Here is a 27,857-nt window from a genome sequence, read left to right on the forward strand (position 1 = left end):
GAGTAGATATTTTGTAGAAGAGAGATAAAAAGACAAAGGTATTTTAAAGACAAAGGCTTGACAGATGACAATTTTCAGTTTTATTGCCTAAAAATATTTTTTAAAAAAAGGTTTAATCACCTAATAGAGTACTTAATTTTTTCAGTCTAAAGAATTTTATTCTACTGCAAAGGATCTCTCCAGCTAATTAATTTACTTATAAGGGAGGTTATCTGAAACCTCATGCTTTTCTGTGGGAAGTCTAATTGAATATATATTTACTGTAGGTCCCAAAGTATCTATGAGAACTCTCAAAAACAGAGGAGTTTAGAATAAATATTTATACTTATATTTGAGAAAATTACTTTTGTGTTTCCAATCTTACAATTAAGTCACTTACATATAGTTTCCATATTAAATATTAGCTGAAATAAAATCCTTAAATGTTTTTACCATAATTTATCTAAACGCTTAAAAGTTTGGACATAAATTTTTCGTAGCTTCTTCTCATTTCGTAGATCCCATAGTCTCCCTTTTCTTTCTTTTCCACTTTCTTATCTGTTTCGTTTTATTTCTTGCTCTTCTCTCATAAATTTCAAGCTTCGCAGCATATTCCAAGACGGTTCAATTTTAGGACTCAAGAATGCATCTTGTTACACACAATACTATAAATATTCTTTTGCATCTCATTCTAGATCCCAAGGGAAAAAAATTCATATTTACATTGTGCTTCATTCCCATTGCTCTTAGTTGTGGTTCTCAAAGTGTGGCCCAGGAGCTTCCAGGGACCCCCAAAAACCTTTCAAGGATCTTCTAAAGTCAAAACTATTTTCATAATAATCCTAGGACATTTTCTTTTCTCACTCTCGTTCTCTCGTGAATGTACAATGAAAATTTTCAAAGGCTCTATATTGGATTGCTCTGATGTTACCATGTCATGGATTTATTATTTCATTTTCGAATGAATGATAGTTTTACATGCTCTCATCTTTAATTTCTAAAATGGCAAATTGATAGATATAATTTATATAGACAAAAACTTTTAGATGTCCTCAAAAAAAATTTTTTTTAAGATTTTGTTTATTTATTTGACAGGCAGAGATCACAAGTAGGCAGAGAGGCAGACAGAGAGAGAGAGGGGTTAGCAGGCTCCCTGCTGAGCAGAGAGCCCGGTGCGATACGGGGGCTTGCTCCCAGGACCCCGGAATCATGACCTGAGCCAAAGGCAGAGGCTTAACACACTTAAACCACCCAGGCGTCCGTGCTCAAAAATTTTTAAGAGATCCTAAAGATGAAAATGTTTAAGAACTGTTGCTGTAGGGCAATGACCTTCATTTGCAAAAGGCAGTATTGCCCTCATGAGCATTTTCAGAGCTCTGTGGAAGAATTTAGTTGCCATAGTATTTGGGGGGAATGCTCTTGAAATTTGGTGGGAGTGGGACGAGGATGCTAAATGTCTACAAAGTATTAGACAATCTTAAATAGTGAAAATTGTCCCAAGTCCTGTAGGGTTAAACATAGACATGGATATCGGTTTTAAATCTGTTTCATGATTCTCTGAGCCTAGATTGCATTCTGAAATACATATTATTTACTCGAGCCTGCAGATGGCTGCCATTTTACACGGTAAACTCCAAAGACCTTAAGATTGCCTCCACAGCCATATGAATCATGATCTGTTTCCCCATTGCTTCTCTGACATGTTCCACCGTTGTTCCCTAAGCCCACTGTGCCCCACACTCGCAGGGTCCCTGAGCACACCAGGCCTTTGCTCTAGCTCTCGCCTCTGCCTGGGATACTTTTTTTGTTTTATTAAAGATTTATTTATTTATTTGACACAGAGTGACACAGGGAGAGAGGGAGCAGGCCTCCCGCTGACCAGGGAGCCTGATGCGGTGCTCGATCCCAGGACCCTGGGATCATGACCTGAGCCGATGCCTGGGATACTTCTCTCCAGATATCCATTTGACTACCCCTTCACTTCCTTCAGGCGTTTGCTCACATCTTGCCTTCTCAATGAGGCCTGTACTCCAACCACACTAATTACATTTATAAACGGTGCCCCTCCCCCACATTCTTCAAACCCCTTATCCTGCACTATTTTTTTCTACTTTTCGTTAACATGTATCAGTCCCTAACATACAATATAATTGTGTTCAATATCTAGTCCCTCTTTTTCTCCCTCCCTACTACAAATAGAATCCAAGAGAGCAGGGACCTTTCCTTTCCTTTTTTTTTTTTTTAACATGGTCTGGCATATAACAGCACTCCATAAATATTTGTTGAATAAATTAACATATGATTTTATTATAAGCAACTTTTGATGTAGTTCTCCTTTATTATGGCATGAAGGCATTATATGAAATTCCAAAGTCATGATTGACTCCGTTTTATTTCAAAACAGTAAGGAAGGCATTACACAATCTTCAGTATGAGAAAGGATGTATTGGATCTAATGGGCTGAGAGCCATAACTCTAGGGGGTTGATTTTCCTGCCACAAGGTATCCTAACACATGATTTAGGGAGAAGAGGAAAACCCAGTTATTATTATTCAGTCCCAGAATCAGATCCAGTGGGAAGTATCAGTTAAAGTATTTGTACCAGTCAGATGTTTAAAATATGTTTAGGTCAGTTGATGAAAAAAGCAAAGGGCAAACCCCATCTCTAGTGATAAGGGAAGGATTGGAAGATAGAGCCAACGTACATGGCTTTTTGTTTTGGTGGACCCTGTGGAATTCCCTCATCTATGTACAACATTGTTGTATGTTATGATTGAAATTCCAGTTTGTGGAAAGGACAGATGGCAATCTCGATTATAATTAAAAAAAAAAAAAAAGATTAAAGTATAGCCATTTCAAACTGTGACACCTGAGGAAATTAAACCAAGGGGCTTATGCAAGGTAGGCCCCAAATAAAAGGCCCCAGTGGATATGAATTGCTTGCCATGCTTTTGAAAGCCTTCTGTGTTTTCAGAGACAGGACAACAAAGAGGTGGTCACTGGGTATCCCCCTGCCCACACATTTCTATAACACATCCCATCCAGCAAAGTGTGCTGCTTGTCAGCAGCAAAATGACCCCGGACAAAGCCCACCACTGATGGATCAGGATTAACTTTCTATTCCGGGAGCAAGAATATCATTCGGTATCTTTTGAGTGACTTTAATGCTCAATCCAGTAGTTTGCACAAACTGAAGCCGTCCACTTGCCCACATAACAGGTAACAAGCAAGCAGGGGTGGTGCAGACTTTCCCACGGTTCTTTATAAATGTGTCAGTGTTGTGACCTCAAAGAGCAAGGGCTAAGAGTGAGAGAGAATTAGCCAGTCAGCGTATCCCATTCATTCCTCAGTGCTGCTTTGAAGACACCCAGCAAAGACGCCCATCGGAGATGATTCTGACCTCTGTTTTTACTGTTGTAGGAATGGCTTTTCGCCACAAGAATTTAGGAGTTAGAGTATACGCTTTAAAACTTATTATGGATTTACTTTTAAGTTCAGATACAAGAATCTCTAATTTTAAAGCCCGTGGGAGAATTTTTCCCCTATAAAAACCCATAGGGAGATTAAATAGCCCCTAGTATTTAACTAGATTATGGATAAATGAGCATTAGTCCTGTCCTTACATTTTATTTTATTTTTTATTTTTAAAGATTTTATTTATTTGACAGAGATCACAAGTAGGCAGAGAGGCAGGCAGAGAGAGAGAGAGGAGAAACAGGCTCCCCACTGAGCAGAGAGCCTGCTGCGGGGCTCTATCCCAGGACCCTGAGATCATGACCTGAGCCGAAGGCAGAGGCTTTAACCCACTGAGCCACCCAGGCGCCCCCTGTCCTTACATTTTAAAGTATCTATTTCATCATCACTCTGTAACATATATCTAAGTTGCTGTGTTAAAGAGTCCCTATCAAAAGGATAAAGAAACAAATTTAAGCTAAATATTCCTTATGATAAATTGTAAAATCTTTTTAGATAATCGTCCTTCTCCTCTAAAACTGTTGGCAAAAGAGATGTGTAATCACCATAGATCGCTAGGGTCATCTCATCGACTGAGGAAAAGTCTTCGCCTCATTTTCCCTTCTTGTTCTAGAGCAAGAGAATGATGTGCGTCTTTCTCATTGCTCCCATCGTACCCTTCACTTACCTTTACTATGGCACTTTATAATTGTATTTACATGCTTATCGTGCCCACTAAACTGTGCGTGCCTTGAGTGCTGGACTATGTCTTAATCATACTTATAATTCCAGGGTGAGAGGAGCAGGCATTCCATAAATAATGAACGCTTCAGAAGTATTCTTATTTCTCTCTAGAAAATTGTCAACATGGAAAATTGCAATGTTCTCAAGCAAGGCTGAGACTCCTTTAGCTGTCATGGCAGCTACCGCAGTCAGCCCTGCTGCTCCGATCCTTACCAAGCACCGCTGCAATTTCTATCTCGTATCCAAACCCAAATCATTTTCCTGCACCGCAAGAGAGATGGCTAGGCACCTTTTAGCCCAAACGGTGAAAGTTAAGGGAAAGCCAGTTGGTACCCACAGGTCAGCTTTAGTCTTACGACAAGAATGACAAAGAGGGAGACGAGAAATTATATAATCTGTTCCCACACATTTAGGCTGTTTAAAGAGCCAAGTAGTATCAGAAACAAAATACAGTTCAACTTGGGGTGCTGCCTTAATTCCTTGCACTTCTGCCCACGCAGTATTGAGTGAAATCATCACCGGGAGTAGCTTCGCCTCACTCTTTAGAGCTTTGCAGAACACGGAGTACTTTGTAGACACCAACACTGCATCCAGTCGTCAGTCCCACTCCTCAGATACTCTCTGGGCAAGCGTAGCAGCATATCACGGGTCTAACTAGAATGATAAAAGGATGAAAGGAAGGAATAATTAAGGACGTAATTAATGGTTAGGCCCATCCCTAGTATTTCTGTGATTGTTTTTGGTTGTTTAAGTGGCCCGTAATCAAGGCAGCAAAATGTAGGAACTGAAAAGCCAGTCATTTAAAGCATCATTTAGCAAGCCAGATAAGCACATTAACTATGTGTAGCCACGTCTTTAAAATAAAACTATGGTGAATGCTTTTTAGTGATAAGTTTATAGAATTTGATATTGTACATTTACTATTATTTTGGTTGAAATTGCTGTTAATTTTTAATTACCCTTGAATCATGCAGTGGCAGAAGGATACTTTCTAAATTAGTCGAAAATAACATAGTGTGTAAAGACCTGATGTTGGCATCCATTACTGATAACCGTAAAAACATAACTTTTTAGAAGGAAAAGACGAATAGAAGTTAAATACAAAATTGGCTGCGCTCTCCTGATGTAAATTTCCCTCTTTGCCAGATTCTAGAGAAAGCTACCCTGAGTACTTTGTTGAATGTTTCTTGTCCTCGGGGGCGGGGGGGGGGGGGGTGAGACTCACTTGGTGAAGCTCAAGGAATTGTTTTTCTATTAGCAAATAACAGTATCAGGCATAAGAGATCATTCACTGTTGGCATCGGAGCACTTTCCATCACCTGGATTGTCATAATATCCTCCTAACTCTTCCCACCCTACCTTCTCCAATGGCTTCTCTCCACCTTATTCTCCAAATAGCAGCCCTCAGGTCATGTCACGCCTCAGCCCCAAAGCTTCTCCTAGCACTTGCAGAGAAATCCATATCCTACAGAGACCTGCCACCCAGCCCATACCTCACCCAATACTCTTCCCCTTCCCCCAATTCGAACTGGCTTCTTGGACATTCCTAGACATATCAGGCATGGCCATTTCTCTGACTTTTCCATGACCTGTTCTAGGGAGCCTAGAGCTCATATCCTTCCTTGCCTTTTTTATTTCTTTGCCCGTATAGCACTTCCTCAGTGAGACCTTCTCTGACGTTTCTCTTCAAAATTGCACAAACATAGCAGCACTCCTCATCGCTATTCCTATATTTTTCTCTATAGTACTTATCACCTTCTAAAATACCATAAAATGTGTGTATTCCTTGTCTTTTTCCACAAGGTAAATGGCATGAGGTCAGGCTTTTCATTATTGTTGTTTTATGCACTTCTGTCTCCTCAACACGTAGAACGCTGTCTGGTACGTGGTCAGTAATAATTACTTGTTGAGTGAATGAATCTGTGGTCAAACATTAGCCAACTATTCCCATGTGTGTGGCCTACTAACTACAGTTAGTATGCGACACAGTTATTGGGAAAGGTCTTGCCTGGTGCCTTATATTTAAATACACACACACACACACACACACACGCACACGCACACACAGACACACACACATATAATTTTTTTTAAGATTTTTAAAATTTATTTGGACAGAGAGAGTGCAGGGAGGGGCAGAGGGACAGGGAGAGAGAGAGAGAAAATCTCAAGGAGATTGCATCCCGAGTGCAGAGCCAAGGCAGGGCTTGATCTCAAGACCCTGAGATCGTGACCTAAGCTGAAATCAAGAGTCAAGAGTCAACACTTAACCAACTGAGCCACCCAGGCACCCCACATTTAAATATATTTTATTAGAGCTATGTTATATGGTAGTTTGGTCTAAGGTAAAAGTCTCTCTTTTTTTTTAATGTAAGCACCATTACATTTGGTACAGTGTCTAATATGATTTCTTAAAAATTACCTTGCTTACCCATTTCAAGTTAAAAGCAGGTTCATGTGAGAGAATATTTTTGCCAATGATGGAATGTCCCTGGAATTTAATCTAGCAAAATGACTGAGAATTGGCCTCAGAAGGTGCTCACACTATTTTTGATGGGTGTGGCATTGTCTCTAGGGCTTCAGTGTCTTCATTTCTTTAAGACTCCAGATTTTTTGTCAGCAAATATAGATAGAATAATAAAGAAAGTGGTGATTTAAGAGACTTTCCATGTGGTTGAAAGGCTCTTACACAATTGTGTATAGGAAAAAAAAAAAATCAAGTAAAGTTTTTCACCCTCTGCTGGTAGAAGTTTTAAGTAAAATTTTTTTTCAGGGCATCTGAGTGGCTCAGTTGGTTAGGTGTCCGACTCTTGATCTCAGCTCCGGTCTCGATCTCACAGTCATGAGTTCGAGCCCCGTGTTGGGCTCCACGCTGGGCAATAAAAATAAAGTGGAATATTTTCCCACTAGATATTGGTCTCTGGAGTTTGTTCTTTTGTTTTGCTATTGAATAATTGGGACAGTTTTGATTGAGTCTGTTATACATTGCTGATCACTTGAGGGCAAGTAAAACCAAGTCAATTGAAATACAATTGTAATTGAAGTTAAAGCAAGTGAAAATGAGGAAACAGAAATGCTCAGAAGTGCTATCATTCTATAGTTGTTTTTTTTTGTTTGTTTTGTTTTTTTACTAAATTAAGATTTACATGAATGTTCACATATATGAGAAAAATTAAAAGGAGGTCCCAGGAAGAGTGTGAATGTTCCCCCCTTGTCTTTTAAGTAAAAGTTAACAACACTAATCACTTACTCTAAAGTTCTGTCTAAAGTGATGACAGAATAGTGATGTTTTTGACATGAAATTCTTTTTAATTTGGCTTTCATTTTCTCTCTGATCATCAGAGGTAGATATGTTTTATCTCTCCAACCCTTTTATAAATTATTTGATGTGGTGGTGTGTCCTCTTTCTTATGGTATGCATATCGCCCAGTAGTGCAAAGCTAGGTGAAAAGACTTGAATCTACTTTTCATGTTTGTACCTGAATTCTACAGAAGACAATAAAATTCTTGATGTAGCAAATAAAGCCTTTTGCATTGTGTTTTAATGAACAAACTGTTTTTTATCAGTTCTGTTGTCCATGGTGTGTATGTGTGTATGAGTTAAAAAAAAAAAAAAAAGGATAATGCAGATCCGAAGACAGAAATAAAAATGTCAACAGACCTCAAAGACTTTCAGTTCTCTATTCTTTAATCAAAATTGTTCCCAAGACCAAAAATTGTGAAGACTACCATATTGCTAAATTATGCAAGCATCCTGGGGTATATGAGATGCCTGAACTAACATACATATATTTACTCTCTTTTTTTTATTATATAACTAATAAATTAAATTAAAGGTGAGTCAAAGTTTGTACGGCTCATTTTAAGAATTGCAATATGGAAAGTAAATACACTGCTGTGTGGGAGTATGTGGCTTCTCCGTCACTGATAGCTAATGGATTCCTTCCTATTAAAATTTAATTGAAAATCTTCAATGATATTTAAGCTTTTGCAGAAGTGTAAACTACTGTGACTACAATTCACAATGCATTTAAAACAATTATTCTTTATCATTAAAGTTAATAATATGCACATTAACCTCGTATGTAGTCTAAATCAATATTGTAGTTTAAAAGATATGACCTCTGGACAGCTTTGTCTAAATATTGATTTCATTGTCATTTGTATAAGGTATCAAACAAATTACATGCTGCACTAATATCATTAATGCTGCCCCCATAGAGCCTCTGACTTTATGGGGTTCTTATAATACAAGACATGACATTACAAAATATTGAGGATATCACAAAATATAATTGCCAAATGGACAAGATTTGATTATGGCAGAACAGACTCGCTGTAAACAGATGATAACTTTCGAATTCTTTACTCTCAGTGGACAGAAAAAAAAAATACTGCTCTTTAACATGCAGATTGGTTGTTCAGGTTAAGTTTCAAATGGCAGAATTTTTTCTGCCTCCGAGGGTCTAATTTACCTTCTTGTGATGCCAGAGATATTTTAGGAAGGAATTTAAAGTCACCTTACAGTGGTGTCATTCCATAACATAGCAGTTTTCGCAACATAAACTTGTTAAGAAATTTCTGTTAAGAGTTACTAATGAGTCGGCGGAGTTGGAAAATATATGCGTAGAAGTGAAGGGGTTGACCCTTTCAAATGATCTTTATAGCACTAAAGAAAAACTGAGTGAGGGATGGACATGCATCCTATTTTCTCTCATAATAATTATTTCTTTTTGTAAAAAAAAAAAAAGTACAAATTGAAATATCAGCTGTCTAATTTCCTCTCTCCTCCTTTTTTTCAGGTTCTAATTTGCTGTGAATTACACCTATTGTTAATGCCCTCCAGTTACATCTAACTCTATTTTGATGTTTAAATTTTTTAAATTGCACATTACTTTTTGTTTTTCATAAAAAATTTCAGGAAAGCGATGTGGCCATGATCATGACACCGTGAACTGTGGGTGTTATTTATACTAAAAATATTCCCCCTAAATCTCTTATAGGTAAAAGCGACCCATTTTGTGTAGTTGAGCTGAACAATGATAGGCTGCTGACACATACCGTCTACAAAAATCTCAATCCCGAGTGGAACAAAATCTTCACGTTGTAAGTAATCGTTACCTTGAGCTCCTTTCAAAAATGGAGCTAATAATATTTATTTTTGAGATATTTGTGTGTGTGTTTATTCTTAACTGATGAGCAGCTCTGCATCTGGCCTGCCTCTGCTAGCAACAGCGAATATCACAATTGTAATACCTTTCTGACAGTGAGACCTGGGGAAAGAATATGCCATTTTTCTTTGTTTTCACAGATTTTTTTAAAACTGCGATTTTTATATGGTTTGATGAAGGATTTTGCTCCCATTAACTGAGTTGCCATACCGCTTCTTCCTTTTATACTTTCTATTGAAATTCTCCCCAACTGCATTGACACCAGGGAGGACAAAGCTCTATTTGTTCCATTGCTCAAATCAGCAAACAATCCAGTCTCGAATTCAGAGATGCTTTGGTTTTGCTTTGTTGCATTTTGGTACAATAAGAATATTAAGTATTGTCCTAGTTACCAGAACACATTCGGGTTAATTTTCCTTTTGTTTTAAAAAAGTTTATAAATCTTTTGACCACACACTATAAAAGCTGCTGATCTACACCATAGTATCTCCTAAATTCAGAGAGAGAGAGACAGAGACAGAGTGAGAGAGAGAGAGAGAGAGAGAGAGTGTGTGTGTGTGTGTGTGTGTGTGTGTGTGTGTGTTTTAAACTGGGCTTTAGAAATGAACTCTGAACAAAGGAAAACTCTCCAAACAGAGTCCTTCTTAAAAGTTTTCTAACATAGTTTTATTTTTTTGTATATGAAAACTGCTAAATTCCTCATTAATGTCTTATAATGTCTCTGCTTAAGAGTGAGTAACTAATCAGATTTAATTATCTGACCAATTTATCTTTAAGGAATTCCACATTTTTATAAGAGATGAAAGCCTGGTCAGGAGACTTGCACTCCTAAGAAGGTTGTTGAGAGTGTTTTTCTCTGGAATGCATAATTGAATGAATAGGTTTGATTATTATCAAAGCCATTAATTGATTGTGCCCCGATAAAGCCTCTTCTCACATGTGGTTGAAGTCTTTCATTAATGAATATATTCATTTTTTTGTTTTCTCTTAATTCATGTTTTCTTGGTAAACAGTTTGATCAAAGAATAAACCCAATTGGGGTTTATTTTTCCAGAAACAAAAATGAAGAGCTCACACAGTTGTTTATTAACATACGTTGTCTTTGGAACATAATGGGACACTATTTAATTTCTAAACCCTGGGATGGTACAATAGCTATCAATGTTACATTTTCTCCATTTTGTTTTCTGTATTGGTTAATTTTTACCATAAATCTACCAGAAATAAGTCAATGTTTTGGTAAGAACTGTAAACAAGAGAGACGTCCTACTATTACAAACAAACAAACAAACAAAATGTATGAAATATACTGTGACTCTTGCTGATATCAAATTTGGTGGAGTTTTGCATGGGGTTAATAGGAAGTAGGAATTATTGTGATAATAATGAGAGGGAAAAGTCTCAAAAACATCAGTGCCACTCTCTGATTTTTTTTACACTAATTCTGTGCCCATCCAGATGGAAAATTATATTTCATTAAAAAATTATAGCTTGAAATTACAAAAGTGTTCAAAGTTCCAGATAATAGAACCATCACTGTAGTCTACAAAGGTGCATTATGGGAAATTCTGTCAGATACCAAGCTACCTCGTATACGTGTATATGCAAAAACGCATACACACAAAATCAGCTGGAGCCATCTAAATTTTCAAAAGCATTTTTGTTCTTGTCCCCCACTGATGAAGTCTTTTCTTCTTACGTATATTTATTATGCAGCAACATTAAAGATATCCATTCAGTTCTTGAAGTGACAGTTTATGATGAAGATCGGGATCGAAGTGCTGACTTTCTGGGCAAAGTTGCTATACCATTGCTGTCTGTAAGTTTTATTCACCTGACACACTGCTCTGTGTTGCTTTTGCTCAAGGAAAAAAAAAAAAAAAAACCTCAGCTCTGTATCTGTCATTTCTCAACCAAGGTCTGTAATAAGAACACTAAAAATTTTAACATACTCAATTCACGGCCATGTTGAATCCCATGATAGTTAATTTTTCCTGACAGACTTGATCCTGGTAATGAACAGGTACTTGTCAGAATTGCCACAGTTGTTTTGGGTTCTCTGTCAGTTTCAGCAGCTGGGGGTCAAAGGTCACCGAGGGAGTGTATTCAGTAGAGACCGCGAGACAGACGGCTGTCATGTCCTTTTCCCGCAGATTCAAAATGGTGAACAGAAAGCCTACGTCTTGAAAAACAAGCAGCTGACAGGGCCAACAAAGGGGGTCATCTATCTTGAAATAGATGTGATTTTTAATGCTGTAAGTCTTAACTTTGGCTTTTTTGTACTGCTAAAGAGTTCAGTTTCATGAAAGCTTTTGTTCCTGATTTGTAGAGAATTTCTGTCATTCCTCATTTTCTCTAAACCTTGATGTATCCTGGAGAATACGCTTCTGCCACTGGCTGGCACAGCCACACTTTCTGTTATAGTTGGCGGCTGCCACTGCGGCTGTGCCGGGGCCGCTGCCTGCCGGCGTAAGAAATGGAAGCGCGTGCATGTGCCACTGTATACATTTATATTTTATGAGCACAGCAGCCAGGACTTTGAAACTTTAGAAATTATTGCAAATTGAACTGCGTGAAAAACCTTGTAAACATTTGTAATATATGAATCCATAACAGACACATATGTTGACGTATAGGTGAAAGCCAGCTTACGAACATTAATACCCAAAGAACAGAAGTACATTGAAGAGGAAAACAGACTCTCTAAACAGGTAAAAAGCAAGGCAAGATTAATCCCTCTGGGAAGACCTGATTATATCTGTAAAAACATCTAGGTAAATTCAAATAAACTTTGGAAGTGTGGAGGGGGGAAGACTAGGGGATTTTTGATCATCTACTTATGGGAAATGGCTTTCTTTCTTTTCTTTTCTTTTTTCTTTCTCTCTCTCTTCCCTTCCTTTCCGTAAGAGATCAAACAAGGACAATACCATACTAATAAATTGGATGGGGGTGGTCAGAATGGAGAGGGGATACTGTAGGCGTTGCGTAGAACGGATATGTATTCATGCATTAGCCAAAGAATGATCATTTTGAACATAAAATACTGTCTGATTGCCATGGAATGTGTAAATGAGAACACCAAAGGCTGAGGTTCAAATAAATGTCCAGACCACCCACAGGTATGATGCAGGTGTGTGTAAATCGAGCCCTTGGTAATGCTCTTCCCTCTAATCCACAAGAGAGGGGGCTCCATCTTTTAAGGGAAACCTTCCTGTTAATTAGATTTTGACTATGGACTTTTAGAAGTGAACTTTTATTGGCACTTTTAGCTAAGAAAATGGAAAATCAGCACATCTGATTTTTCTGTCATGACGACATTTTAAGTAAGGCTCTATATCTCGTAATTAGATGGAGATTTAAATTAGGTTTGATATCAAGTTAAGAAAGGGTGCTAAGCTACCTCCTTAAAAAGATGTTTACTTCCAATTAACGCAGCTAAAATAAAATGTTTTTGCTATGGCTATAAAGTTTACGGAACTCATTTGTGTGTGTTAAAATATTTAACAATTTTCTGTGCTATTAGAAGACTAAAATTAGTTTTGTTTTTAATCTAATCAATTCACCATAAACAGTGGGATCTTTGGTTGTTTAAAGACAGTGCATGGATTACAAATGTAATATCTATCTAAATAGAGATACAGATTACATTTTTTTCACAATTATAGATAAAAGTAATAAAAGTAGCTCTAAAAGGAAGGTGATCAGGGGAGGAAGCAAAGAAGGAAACAATAGGGTGACTCTTTTCGTGAAAGAATTTCAATTTTAACAACTTATTAAAACTGGTATACCTGTCCATGCATCTATATTTATACACACACATGTACGTATTTTTTCCAGATGACCTCAGGAGGCTTTACATAACTACTTCTTTAAAATACCACACCAGTATTGAAGTGTATTTGGCATTAGCAAATTATTAACCTGCAGACATAATACTCTAATTATTAACAGAACTATAGATCATTTTTTGTACCATCTCGTATAGGGGCTATTCTTTTTATAGTTGTAGTCATGTCTTGTTTTAAATGTTAGATTTAAATGCTATCAGTTCTCATGTACCTTTTTAATGAAAGATTTTGTAAAGCAGTTGGATACCGTAAATTTTTTTCTAACTCCAAAATTATGAAAAAGCAATGAGAAAATATAGGTTAAATTGATTGTGGAAAAGAGAGAGAGAAAGAGAGAGTGTCTGAGAGAGAGACCAAGAAACAGAGACTGAAAACTTGATAGTAAATAAGGGAGATTCCTACAAAAATGGTGAAAATTTTGTTTTCTGTAATAAAGTAATACTTGACAGGTTTTTCTCCAGATGTGAAATTAAAACATTTCCCGTTATCATTTCACTGTGAAATATCTTGCAGTTAAAGCATTTAAAGAATCTTAAAATCACAATGAGATTGAAGAGTTAAAAAATGTATTACAGGTTCACAGTATATAAATGTTTTTAATCTATCAGCGATTTTTTTTTCCTTTTGAACAAAGGTAGCCCAACCCACATAATAATATTATTTAAGAAAACATATTTTGCTAAGAAATTGCTCTTGTAATTCAGTTCTTTCTACTCTCTCCAGACATACTTCTATTCCTTTAACTCATGAGCCAAATTGCTTGCTATACTCTTACAACTTTATTAACTTTCTGAATCCTTTTTAAATCACACTAAGCTTAAAGAATTTTGTACCATATCTGATGGTTTTTGGTCTTGCAAATTCTGATAATATTTTCATCTTCCTTACAGCTGCTACTAAGAAACTTTATCAGAATGAAGCGCTGTGTCATGGTGCTCGTAAACGCTGCATACTTCGTTAATAGTTGCTTTGACTGGGACTCACCCCCAAGGAGCCTCGCTGCTTTTGTGGTATGATAATTCTTTATTACTTACATTGTTATTCATTAAATTCAGTAATCATAGCTGCATGTTTCTGTGGCTATAGTAACAGTTATGTGCATGTGGCCATTTTAAAACTCCTATTTTAAGACTTGACTGGACAGATTTGCCGTGGGCAGGAACCTGATGGATCGTTCAAGGTCCGAGTCCAAGAATACACATCCCCCCTCCCCCGCCAGACTTCCGGAAGGCAAGTTATCTCAGCCAATATACACTTTTCTCCGTGACAGTTAAAAAGGAAAATTTTACATATTGCATAATTCCAAATCCCAATAACAGAGCCAAGAAAAGTCCTTCGTGTTAAAAAAAAAAAAAATTAATAATCTTGACCACCCTCATTTTAATTTTATTGTTCTACAGATTTTTTTTTCCTCAAAATAGGAAAATCGTTGGCAGTAGGATGTTGGTTGGTAATGTAAATTTACGTGAGTCGATTGGAAGTGGATGTGACCTATTTAAGAGACGCTTTATTGTTTCTGAGATTTTCAGTTTTCAAAAAAGGCACAAGTGAGAATTTGATAGATCCAAATAGTCCTCTAACAATGCTCATCTTGTGGCCTTTTACTTTGGTTATTTAAAAACTGCTGATGGGACCAACTTGCAGAGCTTGAAAATCTGAGAGAATACTTTCCTCTGAGCTTTAGCTGGGATTTTCTGCTCTCGCATGAGTTTTGCTTATTCAGGATTTCAGTCTGAAGTTTAAGTGGAGTCCTTCTTTCGAAATCCTTTCTTTTATTGTCATATTTGTTAGAATATGAGTACCTTATGCTTTCTTATAGTTTCCAGGTTAGCAGAATATGACTTTATTGTGGGGCCTTACAAGAAGAGCCTTAATTATAGTAACAAATCAACATTTTAGTATTACCATTCAAATGAGTGTATGCACATCTGTTTAGCACTCTGAGGTCTGTCCTCCTCTCGGGCCTTGTATGGGACTTTCATTAATGTCTGAGCCCATGGAACAAAGAGTGAGTATGTCCCTTTGTGTTGTAAGTTACCAGAAAGTTAGGCAGCCAGCCTCCCATAGACATGTTGTTGTCTCCTTAAAGAAAGCGATTGCCGTCATCATTAAGATTTAGAAAAGAAAATCTGCCTCTTTCAATATTCTTTTATTTAGTGCCTTCATGAAATAAATACATTGGAGTACAGTTAAGCAAACTTTATTATGATTTTTTCAGGCACTTTGATGTTAAGGGGGAAAATGATACTGAGTTTCTGTGCGTATTTTATGCCATTACTTCCAGGTTCCACGGGGCCTTGTAACAGACGCAGTAATATTCTCCTGAAAATGCCATGATGCCATCTTTGATTCACTCTTTCCAAAGTCATTCCCCATAACAGTTGGCGAAAGTTGAAAACAGAGAAATCTCTGTAATTATGTCATTTGTTCAGGAACATTCATTTCAAATGCTTTAATGTGACAGTGTGTTATGTAAGTCTTCATAAACTCCCTCTGGCTTCTCGAGGTCACTTGAAATGAATTCAAGATGGCAGACATTTTTCCCCAGTTTTCTTCTGATTAAAAAAAAAAAAAAAATCAGGCACTGAAAGTCCGAGAAACTTCGGTACAGTTATCGGATCATACCTGAGTGGTTTCACGGTAAGGGAATCAAAGTTCACCAGGGAGGGAAGATGATAATATCATCTATCAACAGCCTTGGTCGTATAAAACACAAACTGAACGCAAGATGCTTGTGAAAGAGAGTGAGAGGCCAGCGTGAAGTAGGAAAGGGGCCTGCATACGCTGCCGGTGAGAGAAGAGGCCTCACAACTGCGTGTGAGTGTGCAGTAAGAGTACTTTCGAGAGGAGACGGTAGTATTAACTGTTTCATTGAGTAGAAGCACCGAATCACGCTCTACTGAATGTGATTGGAATCACGAATGGCAGAACTGGACCGCGTTTATCTAGACCTGAGCTGGGCATTCCATGAGAAGGGGGGGCCTGCCTTTTTCACCCTGGTACTCCAGCGTCACCTGCAGAGTACCTAGCACTTGGCAGGCTCCCAATATCCATGGCTATCTGAATCAGTAGGCCAGCCAGTAACCAGCGATCAGTCTGAAAATTTTTTCTAAAGTGGAGAAAGTCTTCTTGAATGATAAGGCTTTGCTCTAGTAAAGCTGGTTATTAAATGATGATAGGCATAGATTAATGCTCTGCAGCAATTTTCCCTAGACCTTCAATTAAATTATAATGAATTGAATCCTCTAAATAATAATATAATAATCCTCTATATAACAACTCATATATCATAATATATTATTGTGTTATATATGCTAGGTATAGGTTATATGTGTCATATACATAATAATTCCTATATAATAATACAATCTCTATATAATAACAACATAGAATAATATGTTATATATATAACAACTAATATATATGTAATATATATGCAATATAATAATCCTCTATATAATAACAACAACAACTCATACTTGCTGAGCATTCATGTGCCAGGAAATTGGTCTATAGGCGCTAAGGCATGAAAGTGCTTTTCATGCATAAATGAATCTAATATTCCCTAATAACCTAATTATAAGAGAGATACTATTATTTTCCCGATATACAGAGGAAAAAACTGAGGCACAGAAAAGAACCTTGCTCAAAGCTCATAACAGATATTATTTTCTTTCCAAAGGAGCTTTTAAAATATACACCTTGTAATCTAAGTATCATCACAATTCAGGGAAGAAAGAAAAAAAAACTGTTGTAGGATTTTGCTTTGTCTTACAGATATGAAATGATGTATTTAAAAACGAAATGTTTCAAAGATCTCATTGCATAACCAGAGCTTTTTTAGGCCAGTTTATTGAAAAGAACTGCTTTCCATTAAGAGAGGAGTATAAGCAGCACCCCATTGTTACAAACATATTGTTCCCATCATTCCCTGTTGATGGATCTCGGGTCTATTATTATAATATTGGTTCCACTTGGCCCACTTTTTCATAAATGCAGCTGCTTCACGGAGCACACGCATTTCTACTATTATGTGGCTTGGTTTTAGGCCCAGAGCCGTAAACTTTATAATGTTTAAGTGCCTTTTTTCCCCCTATTCCGTTTTATTTTTCTTTGCTAATTTTCTATCCAAAAATAAATGGAGATTAATGAAATCAAAATGGAAAAACAATCATTTTTTTGGTCCCAATGTCCATTAAAGGGGAAAGCGTAAGACGTGCAGGGTTAACGCTGCTCCAGCCTCTCTGGCACTGCCTATGTGTTCTGGGGAAGAGGCAGAGCCGGCCGCCGGGATTAGAAGCTGCAGTCAGCCTGGGAGGTGAGGGATAAATAGAGGCGAGCATGTTCCTGGGAATGTCCTTGTTATTGTGTGCTGTGAATTAGGTTTTTAAATTTTACTATGAATATTGTATGCCTAAGATCACATACAGACGTGTGTGGTGCGGAGGCCCCGGCTCATCTTTCGGAATCATCTATTGTAGACGTGGAAATGTCTCATAAATTGGGTCTAATTTTCATCAGGCTCTTGACCAGACATTTGTGTTCTTGTGGATGTCAGTGGGTGCAACACGGAAAAAAAACCAGAGTGCGCACTCTCTTTCTCTTCAGTACTGTCATTTCTCACTGTAATGAGCACAAAAATAATTGGACAACTGAGCTATCAGTAAAAGGACACACTTCAGTGTGTGTCAGAGAATTATTTTACAGGACAAACTTTAATCTTTAAATGTGATTGTAGATAATTTGTGGTACCATCTGTCCATTTGGAATTGTTTTAGCCTTTTCTGTCGTTGTACAGTGAGTGCCGCTGTGTTTAACAGTAACATTTGATATTTTACACATTTAATTTCTGTTCTGCTGTGTGGTCCTTAGGGAATGGAACGCTAGTGCTACATGAGAGAGACAAAGTATTGATCAGTTAACATTTCAGCTACATTTATGTATGTCGCAAAATTAATGAAAATGCCAGACAAAAATGTCAGAGTGCACAAAAAGGTAGAATTTAAATTTGGTAGTTTAATGAAAAGTTTAAGATGTACATTATCAAAAATGTCCTCTTGCCTTTAAAGTACAATTCCTAACAGAATAACTATGGGGAGACACATATTTTACTTAGAGAAACAATGAACATGAATTATGAAGGGATGTCAACCCCTCAGAGTATCTTATGTTCCAGAACGGGCATGTTTGAATGCCTAACTGTTACTCCTAAAATACATTTGTTTCTGTTCATATCTGGAAGGCTACTGGTTTCCACCCTCTCTACTGACCAGCCTATGGGGCAGGCTTCCTACAGAGACTGTCCCCCAACCTGGGTTTGCTTTGGTATCCCCGGTGTTCCTTTTGTGTCAAAACTGAGAATTCCCTTTCCAGCAATTCATCCAGGCCACTCTGGTTCATTACTCCTTCCTTTCTGGGTCCCTTTCAAACGCCTGGTTTTCCTTTGCTTCCAGATAATTTGTGCTTCACCTTCATTCAATCCCCATTTTAGTAAAGGATCACACTCGGGACAACAGCTACTCTCAGAAAAGCTGGGCCATTATTCAGGGAAAGAGAAAAAAGCAGAGATGATGTATGCAAGGAATGACATGAGGCAGCTCTGTGTAGCCAAATGATTTAAAAAAAAAAAAATGGAGGAAACATCAGTAAGGGAGGAAGAACTGAACTTGCACAGGCATTGGGAATATAATACAACGATCTGAGGACAATAGGCTCACGAGGATACCATATCGAGTATTTTCTGTAGAGAAAGCCAGCTGCTATCAAACAACATATGGATTTTTCTAAAAGTTATTACAAACAATAAGGACATTTTCAGTGGCCTTCACGTTCAAGGACTAAAAAAAGGGGGTGTTGCTTAAAAAGAAATATCAATGTGAAAACAAAAGCCTATCTACGTCTGCCTGTAGTTCAAGTCTTAGCATTCATGTTAGTAAGCGGTGTGGGGTTATTGTACTGGACTGGACGTAGGGAAGGTGCTTTAAGATTCCAACAGAAATTTCTGTTTTCAGCTTTTAAGAGACACCAGTAATACCACACCAACAAAATTACACTCCGAGTCTATGGCAGTTTTCAAATGATTTTTATAGAAGCCTTTGTTGTTGTTGTTGCTACAATTATTTTTTTAGTGCTAAGCAGAAAAATTGGAAATGTTCCAGGCATAATTGTTGTTATTTTCCCTGCGACAACAAAAACAGAAGGACCCTCAAAAATCAAAGAAACAAGTACTAAAAGCAAAATGATCTATAACTCATGGTCCTATCCTTGCATTCTCTCATTTTCCTAAAATTATGTAAATCAGACTTTCCTTTTGTCCGCTCTTCTTCATTTATGCTTTCCTCTGAAAACACTTATTAAGTTTACCAAACAATACTTCCAGTCTAATTATACAAAGCTTAAAGGTACATTAAATATTTCCTTTACGAATGTGTGAAGAAAGAAGGATGCCTATGTGGAACTTTGCTGATTTCCAAGATTGTATACCTCCAAAATGACCTAAAATTCCTTCTACCTGGTCAAAGACTATTGAAACTTGAAGACATCAGTACCACAACTTCCTTTTCAGTAAATAGATTGTGTCTCCAGTTCGGATGGATATACTGACACTTTAAGTTGCTACTCAAACTCTACATCTTTCCCCCAAATTTATCTGAATTCGAAGGAAGAGAAGAAATTTTCAAAAAAATTTTCAAGCATTGGCTTATACAAAATTGGATTTTCTTAGGTGGTATCTTTCACAAAGCACTGCACATAAATTTTGGCAATTGCATAAAAGCCCCTCAAGAATCACAATTTAGAAGTGGGTTGAGTTTTAGGATTGATCACAGTTAGGTAAAAATCAACCATGAATCTTAGGAAATGTAGCAATCAGGTATTAATGGAACAAAACATTTTGTCTAGATTTCTCTAATCCTTCTTGAGGAGTGATGCTCTAGCTCAGTTGATAGGTCTATTTAAATGTGTAGTTTTTTGTTTCATATTTGAGCTGTTCCATCTACAAAGGCAACACCTCCTCAAATCAGTGCATCGTTCTCTTTAAATGGTGCCAACACCCTTTTTTTGTTGTCTGTTTTCATAGATGTCAGCAAAATGGCCTCCCTATCTTTGGAGGGAGATAATAACCTAAGACACAGAGTCTACTGCTCTCTGAAAAGCTTATTCCTCTGAAATTTCATTGTATATTTACAAAGAGAAGAATTTAATTCTTACAGCATGTCACACACATTTTCTCTTATCTCTAGTCTCCTTCCTTTGTCCCAGAAGGTAGGAAATAGTAAAATGCTGTCATCTGGGACATATTCTTCTATGGATGATTTGGGGAAAATTAAAACTATTTCACTTTTTCCCGGGTGGAGTGCTATTGCACTATTTTATAATCAAACATAAACTGTAGATATCACGAACATATCTGTGATACCTTATTGAAATCAGGAATTAGCCTTCTGGTGAATCTTCGTGGTTTGTGTAATGAACGCTGGGGTAGTCAGGGACACCAGGGGCTCAGTGTGGTCTCCTCCTGGCTGTATGGCTGTTGTCCCATTTTGCCGCAAGCATTACTTCTCAGGTAGTTTCAGCCTCAGGATCATAATGAGACCCTTTACAAATATGCAGCTTGGTCCAGATTTTATAACTGAGTTGACTTAAGGATCAAAAATTATAAAACAATGAAATCATGGTCTGTCCTCAGATTCCTAAACCAGTGTTTTTGTCCTCTGAAGAATTTTCTACCTTCAGGCTTCAGTTTTAAATTGTTTGTGACAAAAGAGCAAGCCACGTTCTGTTGTGAAATATTATCATGTAAAGTGTTTTTGCAAAGAAAAACATTTAAATGAAGGAGATAATTTTATAATTTATTTCACTAAGATTTTATAAAGTAAGTAATAACTCCTCTGAAAGATTGTAAATTATCACAGAAATTGGGTCATTAAAATACTTCAGTCAGTAAGTTTACTCTGCACATATTTTCATGCCCCCTTATATCAGGTAAATTTTAAGAAATAGGCGTAGAATGCTTTCTTTTGTCCCATTTTTCTATTTGACCAGTCATGAAGATATACTTTAGAATTATGAATGTATTAAGAATGAATTTGCCTATGTTAATAAAAAAAATGTTTAAAAAAAAGAGTTAATTTGCCAAGGGAGAAGCTGACCTGAAATGTTGTTAAGAAAGTTGCTTCTGTTTGTTGTTGTTGTTGTTGTTGTTTTTGTGGCTCCTTCTCTTGCCCTCATTTTACGACATTGACCGTTACAGTCAGAATTGGTTATACACCTAGTAGCCAGACTTGCTGTAACGGTCTGGGAGTTACGACTCCACATTGTGCCTTCTCCTTTGCTATGACAACAGAGGTCCAACACTCAGCAAGGGGTAACATCAGCGATCAGTAAGAGGAAAGATGAAGGAGTAACCAACTCTCATGTTCACGCCAGTCATCAGCCATAGGCTCAAAGGGACGTAATGAAGAGAAAATCAGAGCAAAGCTAACAAGCCAGAGAAGATGGAAATTATATTGAAGTGTCAGTAGATATTTGGATGAAAATGAAAGGCAACCTTGATTTTAAGGATGGAAAAGAAATGTTAGAGATAAAACTTGGCTTTTATTTTATCTTAAGTCAGTATTTCCCAGTGAGTTCCCCCCCCCCATATTCAACCCCTTAAAAAGAAAATTTTCGTTAAATGAGAGAAAATAAATGCTAAGGAATAAGATTTTATCAGGAAATGTTGGGTTTTGGAAGGTCACAAATCATTGTAATACCTAATTTTTTTTTCATTTTCCCCTATGAACCCATTTTTGTCCCCCTGGGTACCATATTGCCCCCCACTGAGAATTCATGCTTGTAAATGAGGTTTAATGTGAGGTTAACTATGTTTTATTTTTGTGCTTTTGGTAGTGAAGTCTAGTTTGGATTTTCTGTAGTTTGCATGCAATAGAAATTATTCCCATAGGTAATCAGGCTAGAGAAAGATAATTCGTGATCTCTACACAAAATTATTGACTACATTAGAGTCCAATTGAAGAAAGGATTTTGTTTGGCTTCATAGAGATTAACAAATTGCATCTTTCCCTTAAGAAAACCCATATGAGAGTTTTCTTCTCCATACCAATTCCAAGGGTGTATTGCTGTGGTTCACTGAAATGGAGAAGTGGGGTGAACATTAATTCTGGCCCAAGTAATATAACCTCCATCATTATGAGGGTTTGATGGGTTTTGTCTATACATTGCATTGTATTTATGACTAGTAGATAATCTTTATCTCCTTAAATGAATATCATTATATCAGAGATATAAAAGCATACTTCATTAGGCTTGATTACCTATTAGATCTTCATGGAAGGGAAGGAAAAAGGATGAGGAATAGGAAAGTCATTTAAAACAGTGAAGATACAGATTTTACTGGCTGTTTTGCATGTCAAGTTGTCTAATTCCTCATAGGAATCAAAAAATTTTTACTATTGCAATTTATCAACAATATGTAAATATATGATGTTTTGTATTCCACTTAGCTCTACACAAATAATTCTAGGGTACTTTCCATTGTTAGCATTCTATACATTTCTTGCCAAGCGGACTTCAGGCAATGCTTACGTGTTTGAAAAAAGAAATCTATCATTCAGTTTTGTCATAAAATATTGGTGAAGTGAATATTACTTTCCTTAGTCAATTACAGAAGTCTTTTAACTTAAAATAATAGATTGTTGGGCGTCTGGGTGGCTCAGTCAGTTAAGCGTTTGCTTTCTGCCTTCAGCCCAGGTCATGATTCCAGGGTCCTGGGATCAAGTCCTGCATCAGACTCCCTGCTCAGTGGGGAATCCTGCTTCTCCCTCTCCCTTTGCCCTCCCCCCTGCCTATGCCCTCTCTCTCAAATAAATAAATAAAATCTTCAAAAAAAATTTTTAAATAAAATAATAGATCGACAGTGTTAAAAGTAGTCCATTAATTATCCACAACTTAACATGCTGAGGTTGTATGAAGGAGGTGTTACATTTTGGAGTAATATTAGTAAAGTGGTGGCTGCTACTCAGAGAAAATTAATTTATAAATGTAGAAGTTCAGATACCAGCATTCTCTTTTCTTGGCCAGGTGGCAATATTGGACATTTTTGTGGTTGTGTTTAAATTATTTTAAATAGTTTGGTTTTTCATGGTAAGAGCATCTAGCGTGCCTCAGCCAGGAAGCTGGTATTTATTTATTATTTTTTTTTTAATTTTTATTTATTATTATTTTTTTTTGAATTTGACAGAGAGAGATCGCAAGTAGACAGAGAGGCAGGCAGAGAGAGAGAGGGAAGCAGGCTCGCCGCCAAGCAGAGAGCCCGATGCGGGACTCAATCCCAGGACCCTGAGATCATGACCTGAGCCGAAGGCAGCGGCTTAACCCGCTGAGCCACCCAGGCGCCCCAGGAGGCTGGTATTTATAAAGGAAACCTGTAACCTAGGTTCTATTAGCTTCTCTGACATGTACTATTTCTTTTCTTTTCTTTTTTTTTTTTAATTCTCAGTATATGAGACTCCTACCACAATTTCTAAGTCTTAAATCTCTATTGCTGTGTAGTTAAAACTAAATATTTTTCCAATAGTGTCCCGACCTTCAAATAAGATATTAAAGTCTGCTTCGCAAGACACTTGCTTAGACTTTAGAACACATTTCTCCACAGGAGCAATGTCATCAATAATGACACAGAGCCACTAACAAAACCTATCAATCCCTTGATGGAGTTCTAGCTGTAGAGTAGACCCATTGCATGTACGAAGTAGGTTCAGAACCATCCTGGCTTGGTGCTCAGGATGCCAGCAACCCCCCTATCCCTGTCCTACTGTCAACATGGAGCACCTGCCTCATGGCAAAGACAAGGGGCCTACAAAGGCAGAGAGTGTATGGGCTTTGGAGGATGCTGATGAAGTCACAGAATGTTACAGTTGGAAGGGAGCTTGGAGACCATTTTACGATCAAGGAGATGAAAGTGCTCTGTTGTGAAGGGACTTACTGAGATACTAACTCTCCTTCTCCCCCAGTGACTGCGAGTGGATGTTTCAAAGAGCGCAACATTGAAAAGATAAGAGGGGCAGAAAGAGAAAGAGCAAAAGATAGAAATATCTACCTCACTATTCTGAAGTTTATGTGTCAAGTCCTTAATTAAGGAACGCCAAGTGTCGGACATTGTCCTATAGAATTCTAAGAGTAAGAAATTGGACTTCCAATCCTTGGTATTTCCTGTTAAGTCGTATGTTGACCTGAGAGGGCTGGCATTGCCTATTGGAAAGAGTTAACTTGCGTGCACTTTGCTTAGCATTCTTCCTGAGGTTAATAAGTGTGCATCTCATGTTTTAATGAACTTTTCTGTTAGTTGAGGTCACATCACACTATCACGCTCCAACCCACTGCTGAGATGAGTGTCTGGTAATACAGAACCCTTGAAGGGTTCGCTGTGTGTCTAAGTGGGGTACATTTTAGAGGAATAATGTCATTAGGCCTCCAAGTAGTATAAACTACTTATTCCCAAAAGTCGATGTAGACTCATTAAGAATATATTTTCCAGGTTTCAAACATATATTTTCCCTGAGTTACTTAAACAGTTTAAACCATCTCTATTGATTCATATTGATTTAACGGTAGCTAAGATGAAGTTGTCCATGGCCTAAATGTTCATTAGACTAAATAAATGCCAAGAAGAAAGTGTACATATTTTTTTTTAAGATTTTATTTTTATTTATTTGACAGACAGAGATCACAGGTAGGCAGAGAGGCAGACAGAGAGAGAGGAAGGGAAGCAGGCTCCCTGCTGAGCAGAGAGCCCCATGCGGGGCTCGATCCCAGGACCCTGGGATCATGACCTGAGCTGAAGGCAGAGGCTTTAACCCACTGAGCCACCCAGGCGCCCCGAAAGTGTACATATTTTAAGTTTTCTGGAAAAATTGGTGATCCAACTTCACCATATTGCTCTCCTTCCAAATGTCCTTCAGAAGTCTGTAAATCGAAGTTTTTCTAGCTATAACTGAGCAACCTAGTAGAATAGTCTATCCTTTTACAAAGCAGTAGGAGTACTAAAATAGTAATTTGGGCCTATGTTGAGATACCCTTAGATTTTGTAAGGTGTTGTCGCCTTCGTTATATAAATTCTGTGCTGTAAGCTTGGTGCACCAATTTATTGCTATTAAGGTTATTGGAGTAAAGAGAGCAAATTAAATCCCCTGTATGAAATGTTTCGAAGTCCTGAAATACAAGGGCCTGTGGATCATTTAGGCTTGAATGCTGCACACAATCGTAGCATGGGTTTTGTTCCTGCAAGCGATGCTGTGTTTCAGAATTTGTATCAGTCCTGAAAACTGATATAACTTAAAATTACTGTTTGAAAATATCTCCTCCCGAATCGAAGAAAGAGAAATAAATCACCAGAAAAACCGTCTCGTCAGTGTTGGCTGAAAAACGTGTGCCTCTCCGTCCAAAAATATTCAATAATATTTAGGCATGTTCGGTAATACCGGGGTGCCATTTCTTATTGAGTAGAATGTTTAACCTAAGTTTAAGGAACTGGGAAATAAAATAGATTATAAACTGAAAAACGCCATTTGTCAGTATTTTTAATCCATTACTAGAACCAGTGACAGGAAATAAATCCAGGCAGTTCTGCCTGAGATGCATTTCAGTTGCCATTAACAGATCTTCCCCGTTTTCATGCACACTCAATAAAGCTGTGTTGAATGACTGACTCCGATGACTTCAGCGGCAAAACTTGAAGTTAAAGCTGTAATATTGTCACAGAAGCCCCCAACAGTAGTATCAGATGAAGCTGAGAATAAATGTAGTATATCAGGCATCATAAAAGAGTGAACGTGGGATACATTTATGCCCTCCTCTATCTGCTAGGAGATTCATACATAAGATTCACACTCATTATTCTCGTCATCTTAATGAGATCAGTGTGGGAACATTTCTCTCCTTTTCCTCTTGACTGTCAGAAATGGGACACTCCATTATTTCTTCTTCCTCTCTCTACTTTAAGGGACGAGTTATATTTTCTTGGAAGGCCAGAAATGTTAACCGGTTACAGCAGACAGGCGCAGTGTATCGCATGGAAACGCTTAAGGACTCGAGGTAGAGACCGCAGCCGAAGTCTCTCTCGCGCTCTCCCTGGCCCTCTCCTTTTCACTCCTGCGTGTGCTTTTATTTTCTTTCAGATTTTTATCCTCTGCCCTATTTCCCAAGGAGTTGGCTTGGAAGAGAAAGGAAAAGATAATTTCACTGTGTGGAGGAAAATAGGGTACCTGAGTATTACCTCTGATTCCCGTCTCCCTTCTCATTGGGTCTATTGCCTTAGTTAATTTTGTTCCCAGTCTTCTTAAACCGGTTTTTAACGCCCTTGGTTCCTATGTCCGAGCCAGACGATATGTCCGGCCTTGAACAGGAAGAGGTAAAGTGGGCAAGGGACCAACTTCTAATGCATCTTATCCTCACATAAATTTTCAGATCTGTCAAGAAACAGTCACTATTTATAACTGAAGTTGCTAGGACAGATTTTTATCATGTTTTTAGATCACAGATTCCCTTCATCCTTAGGGACAAGACAGCAGGAACTTACAGAAATATTGTTTAAGCTCTCCGGGCTATTGATTATTAATTTATACTGTAGCCACACCGTTTGGGATGCCGCTTTCCTTTAGAGAAGCTCGTGTGTGAGAGGATTCCCTTTAACATGATTGAAGAATTTTAAATAGGCATTTTTAATATTTGCTGCCCTCTTAATATAACTTGTTTAATGCACCACTGTTAGCACAGGGATTATGAGTTAATAAAAATGTCATGGTATTAGCGAATAAAACACTATGTAATTTTCCCCAGGTAATGATTAACAGCATAAGGCTATATTAACAATACTCTTAGTGTACAGTCCCTAAATGTATTTGATTCTCATCTTTTAGAAAGTAATTTTATACTGAAATTCAGTAATAAAATATTTGAAGGATTTAGTTAAGCTAGTGAATGTAAACTTCTCAGGTACATGAATCTTTCGAATGATTTGTATTAAACTGCTATGTAAAATATCACTCTGTTTTAAAGTCAACCCAGAAGTTTTAAATGTTAGTTTAACATTCACCTTATTGGGATTCATAAAGAGCTTATTTATCTCATCACGGCATTTGTTTAAACAGTTGAAAAATAAAATTAATAAGCCATTAGGTCATTATTACGTAATGTTTCTGCTCCCATAGATAAATGGATTTCTTTTTCTGTCTCTCTTTTTAAATAATGTCTCTCTGGCTTTGTTCTGTGGCTGCAGCAGGCTGTTAGTATGTATCTTTATACCATCAGAACGAATGAGATATATCTGTATAAATTATTGATTCACTTGAGCCTACCTCTGTAATTCAGAGCTGAAAATTCTGGCAGCTTATCTACTAGAATGATATAACTCGGAGACTGAAGTTACCTACCACAGCAACAGTAGCCAGTTGGGGGGTCAAATGCCCTTTTACCTTTATACCCGAACACCTGCAAATTGAGCTGTACCCCATTCAGAATTTCAAGAACAGGTCCATTGTCGCAGGAAGTAGAGTTTGTTTCTGGGAGAAAATTATGCCAGTTCTAGTTCTGAATGAAAGACAAGGCTTTTATTACTCAAGGGATATTAGGGCTGACTGCTTTTTTGAGAAAACAAATTTGCTGT

The 27,857-nt window shown here is 37.4% G+C and overlaps 1 protein-coding gene across 10 annotated transcripts in view; it reads left to right on the forward strand.

Annotated features, from left to right (window-relative positions):
* Positions 1-27,857, forward strand: part of MCTP1 (multiple C2 and transmembrane domain containing 1) — a 535,159-nt gene that overhangs the window by 362,153 nt on the left and 145,149 nt on the right. For 9 of the 10 annotated variants that reach the window (XM_046000381.1, XM_046000382.1, XM_046000383.1 and 6 more), the window contains 5 exons: positions 9,180-9,282; positions 11,064-11,166; positions 11,501-11,602; positions 11,984-12,058; positions 14,086-14,205. In XM_046000381.1, the coding sequence (XP_045856337.1) occupies positions 9,180-9,282; positions 11,064-11,166; positions 11,501-11,602; positions 11,984-12,058; positions 14,086-14,205 (503 nt within the window). Of the gene's footprint in view, positions 1-9,179; positions 9,283-11,063; positions 11,167-11,500; positions 11,603-11,983; positions 12,059-14,085; positions 14,212-27,857 lie in introns of those variants that run through there. The other variant, XM_046000390.1, reaches the window with a different exon arrangement.

This window comes from Meles meles, chromosome 3 (assembly GCF_922984935.1).
Source record: "Meles meles chromosome 3, mMelMel3.1 paternal haplotype, whole genome shotgun sequence".
Lineage (NCBI taxonomy): Eukaryota > Metazoa > Chordata > Mammalia > Carnivora > Mustelidae > Meles > Meles meles.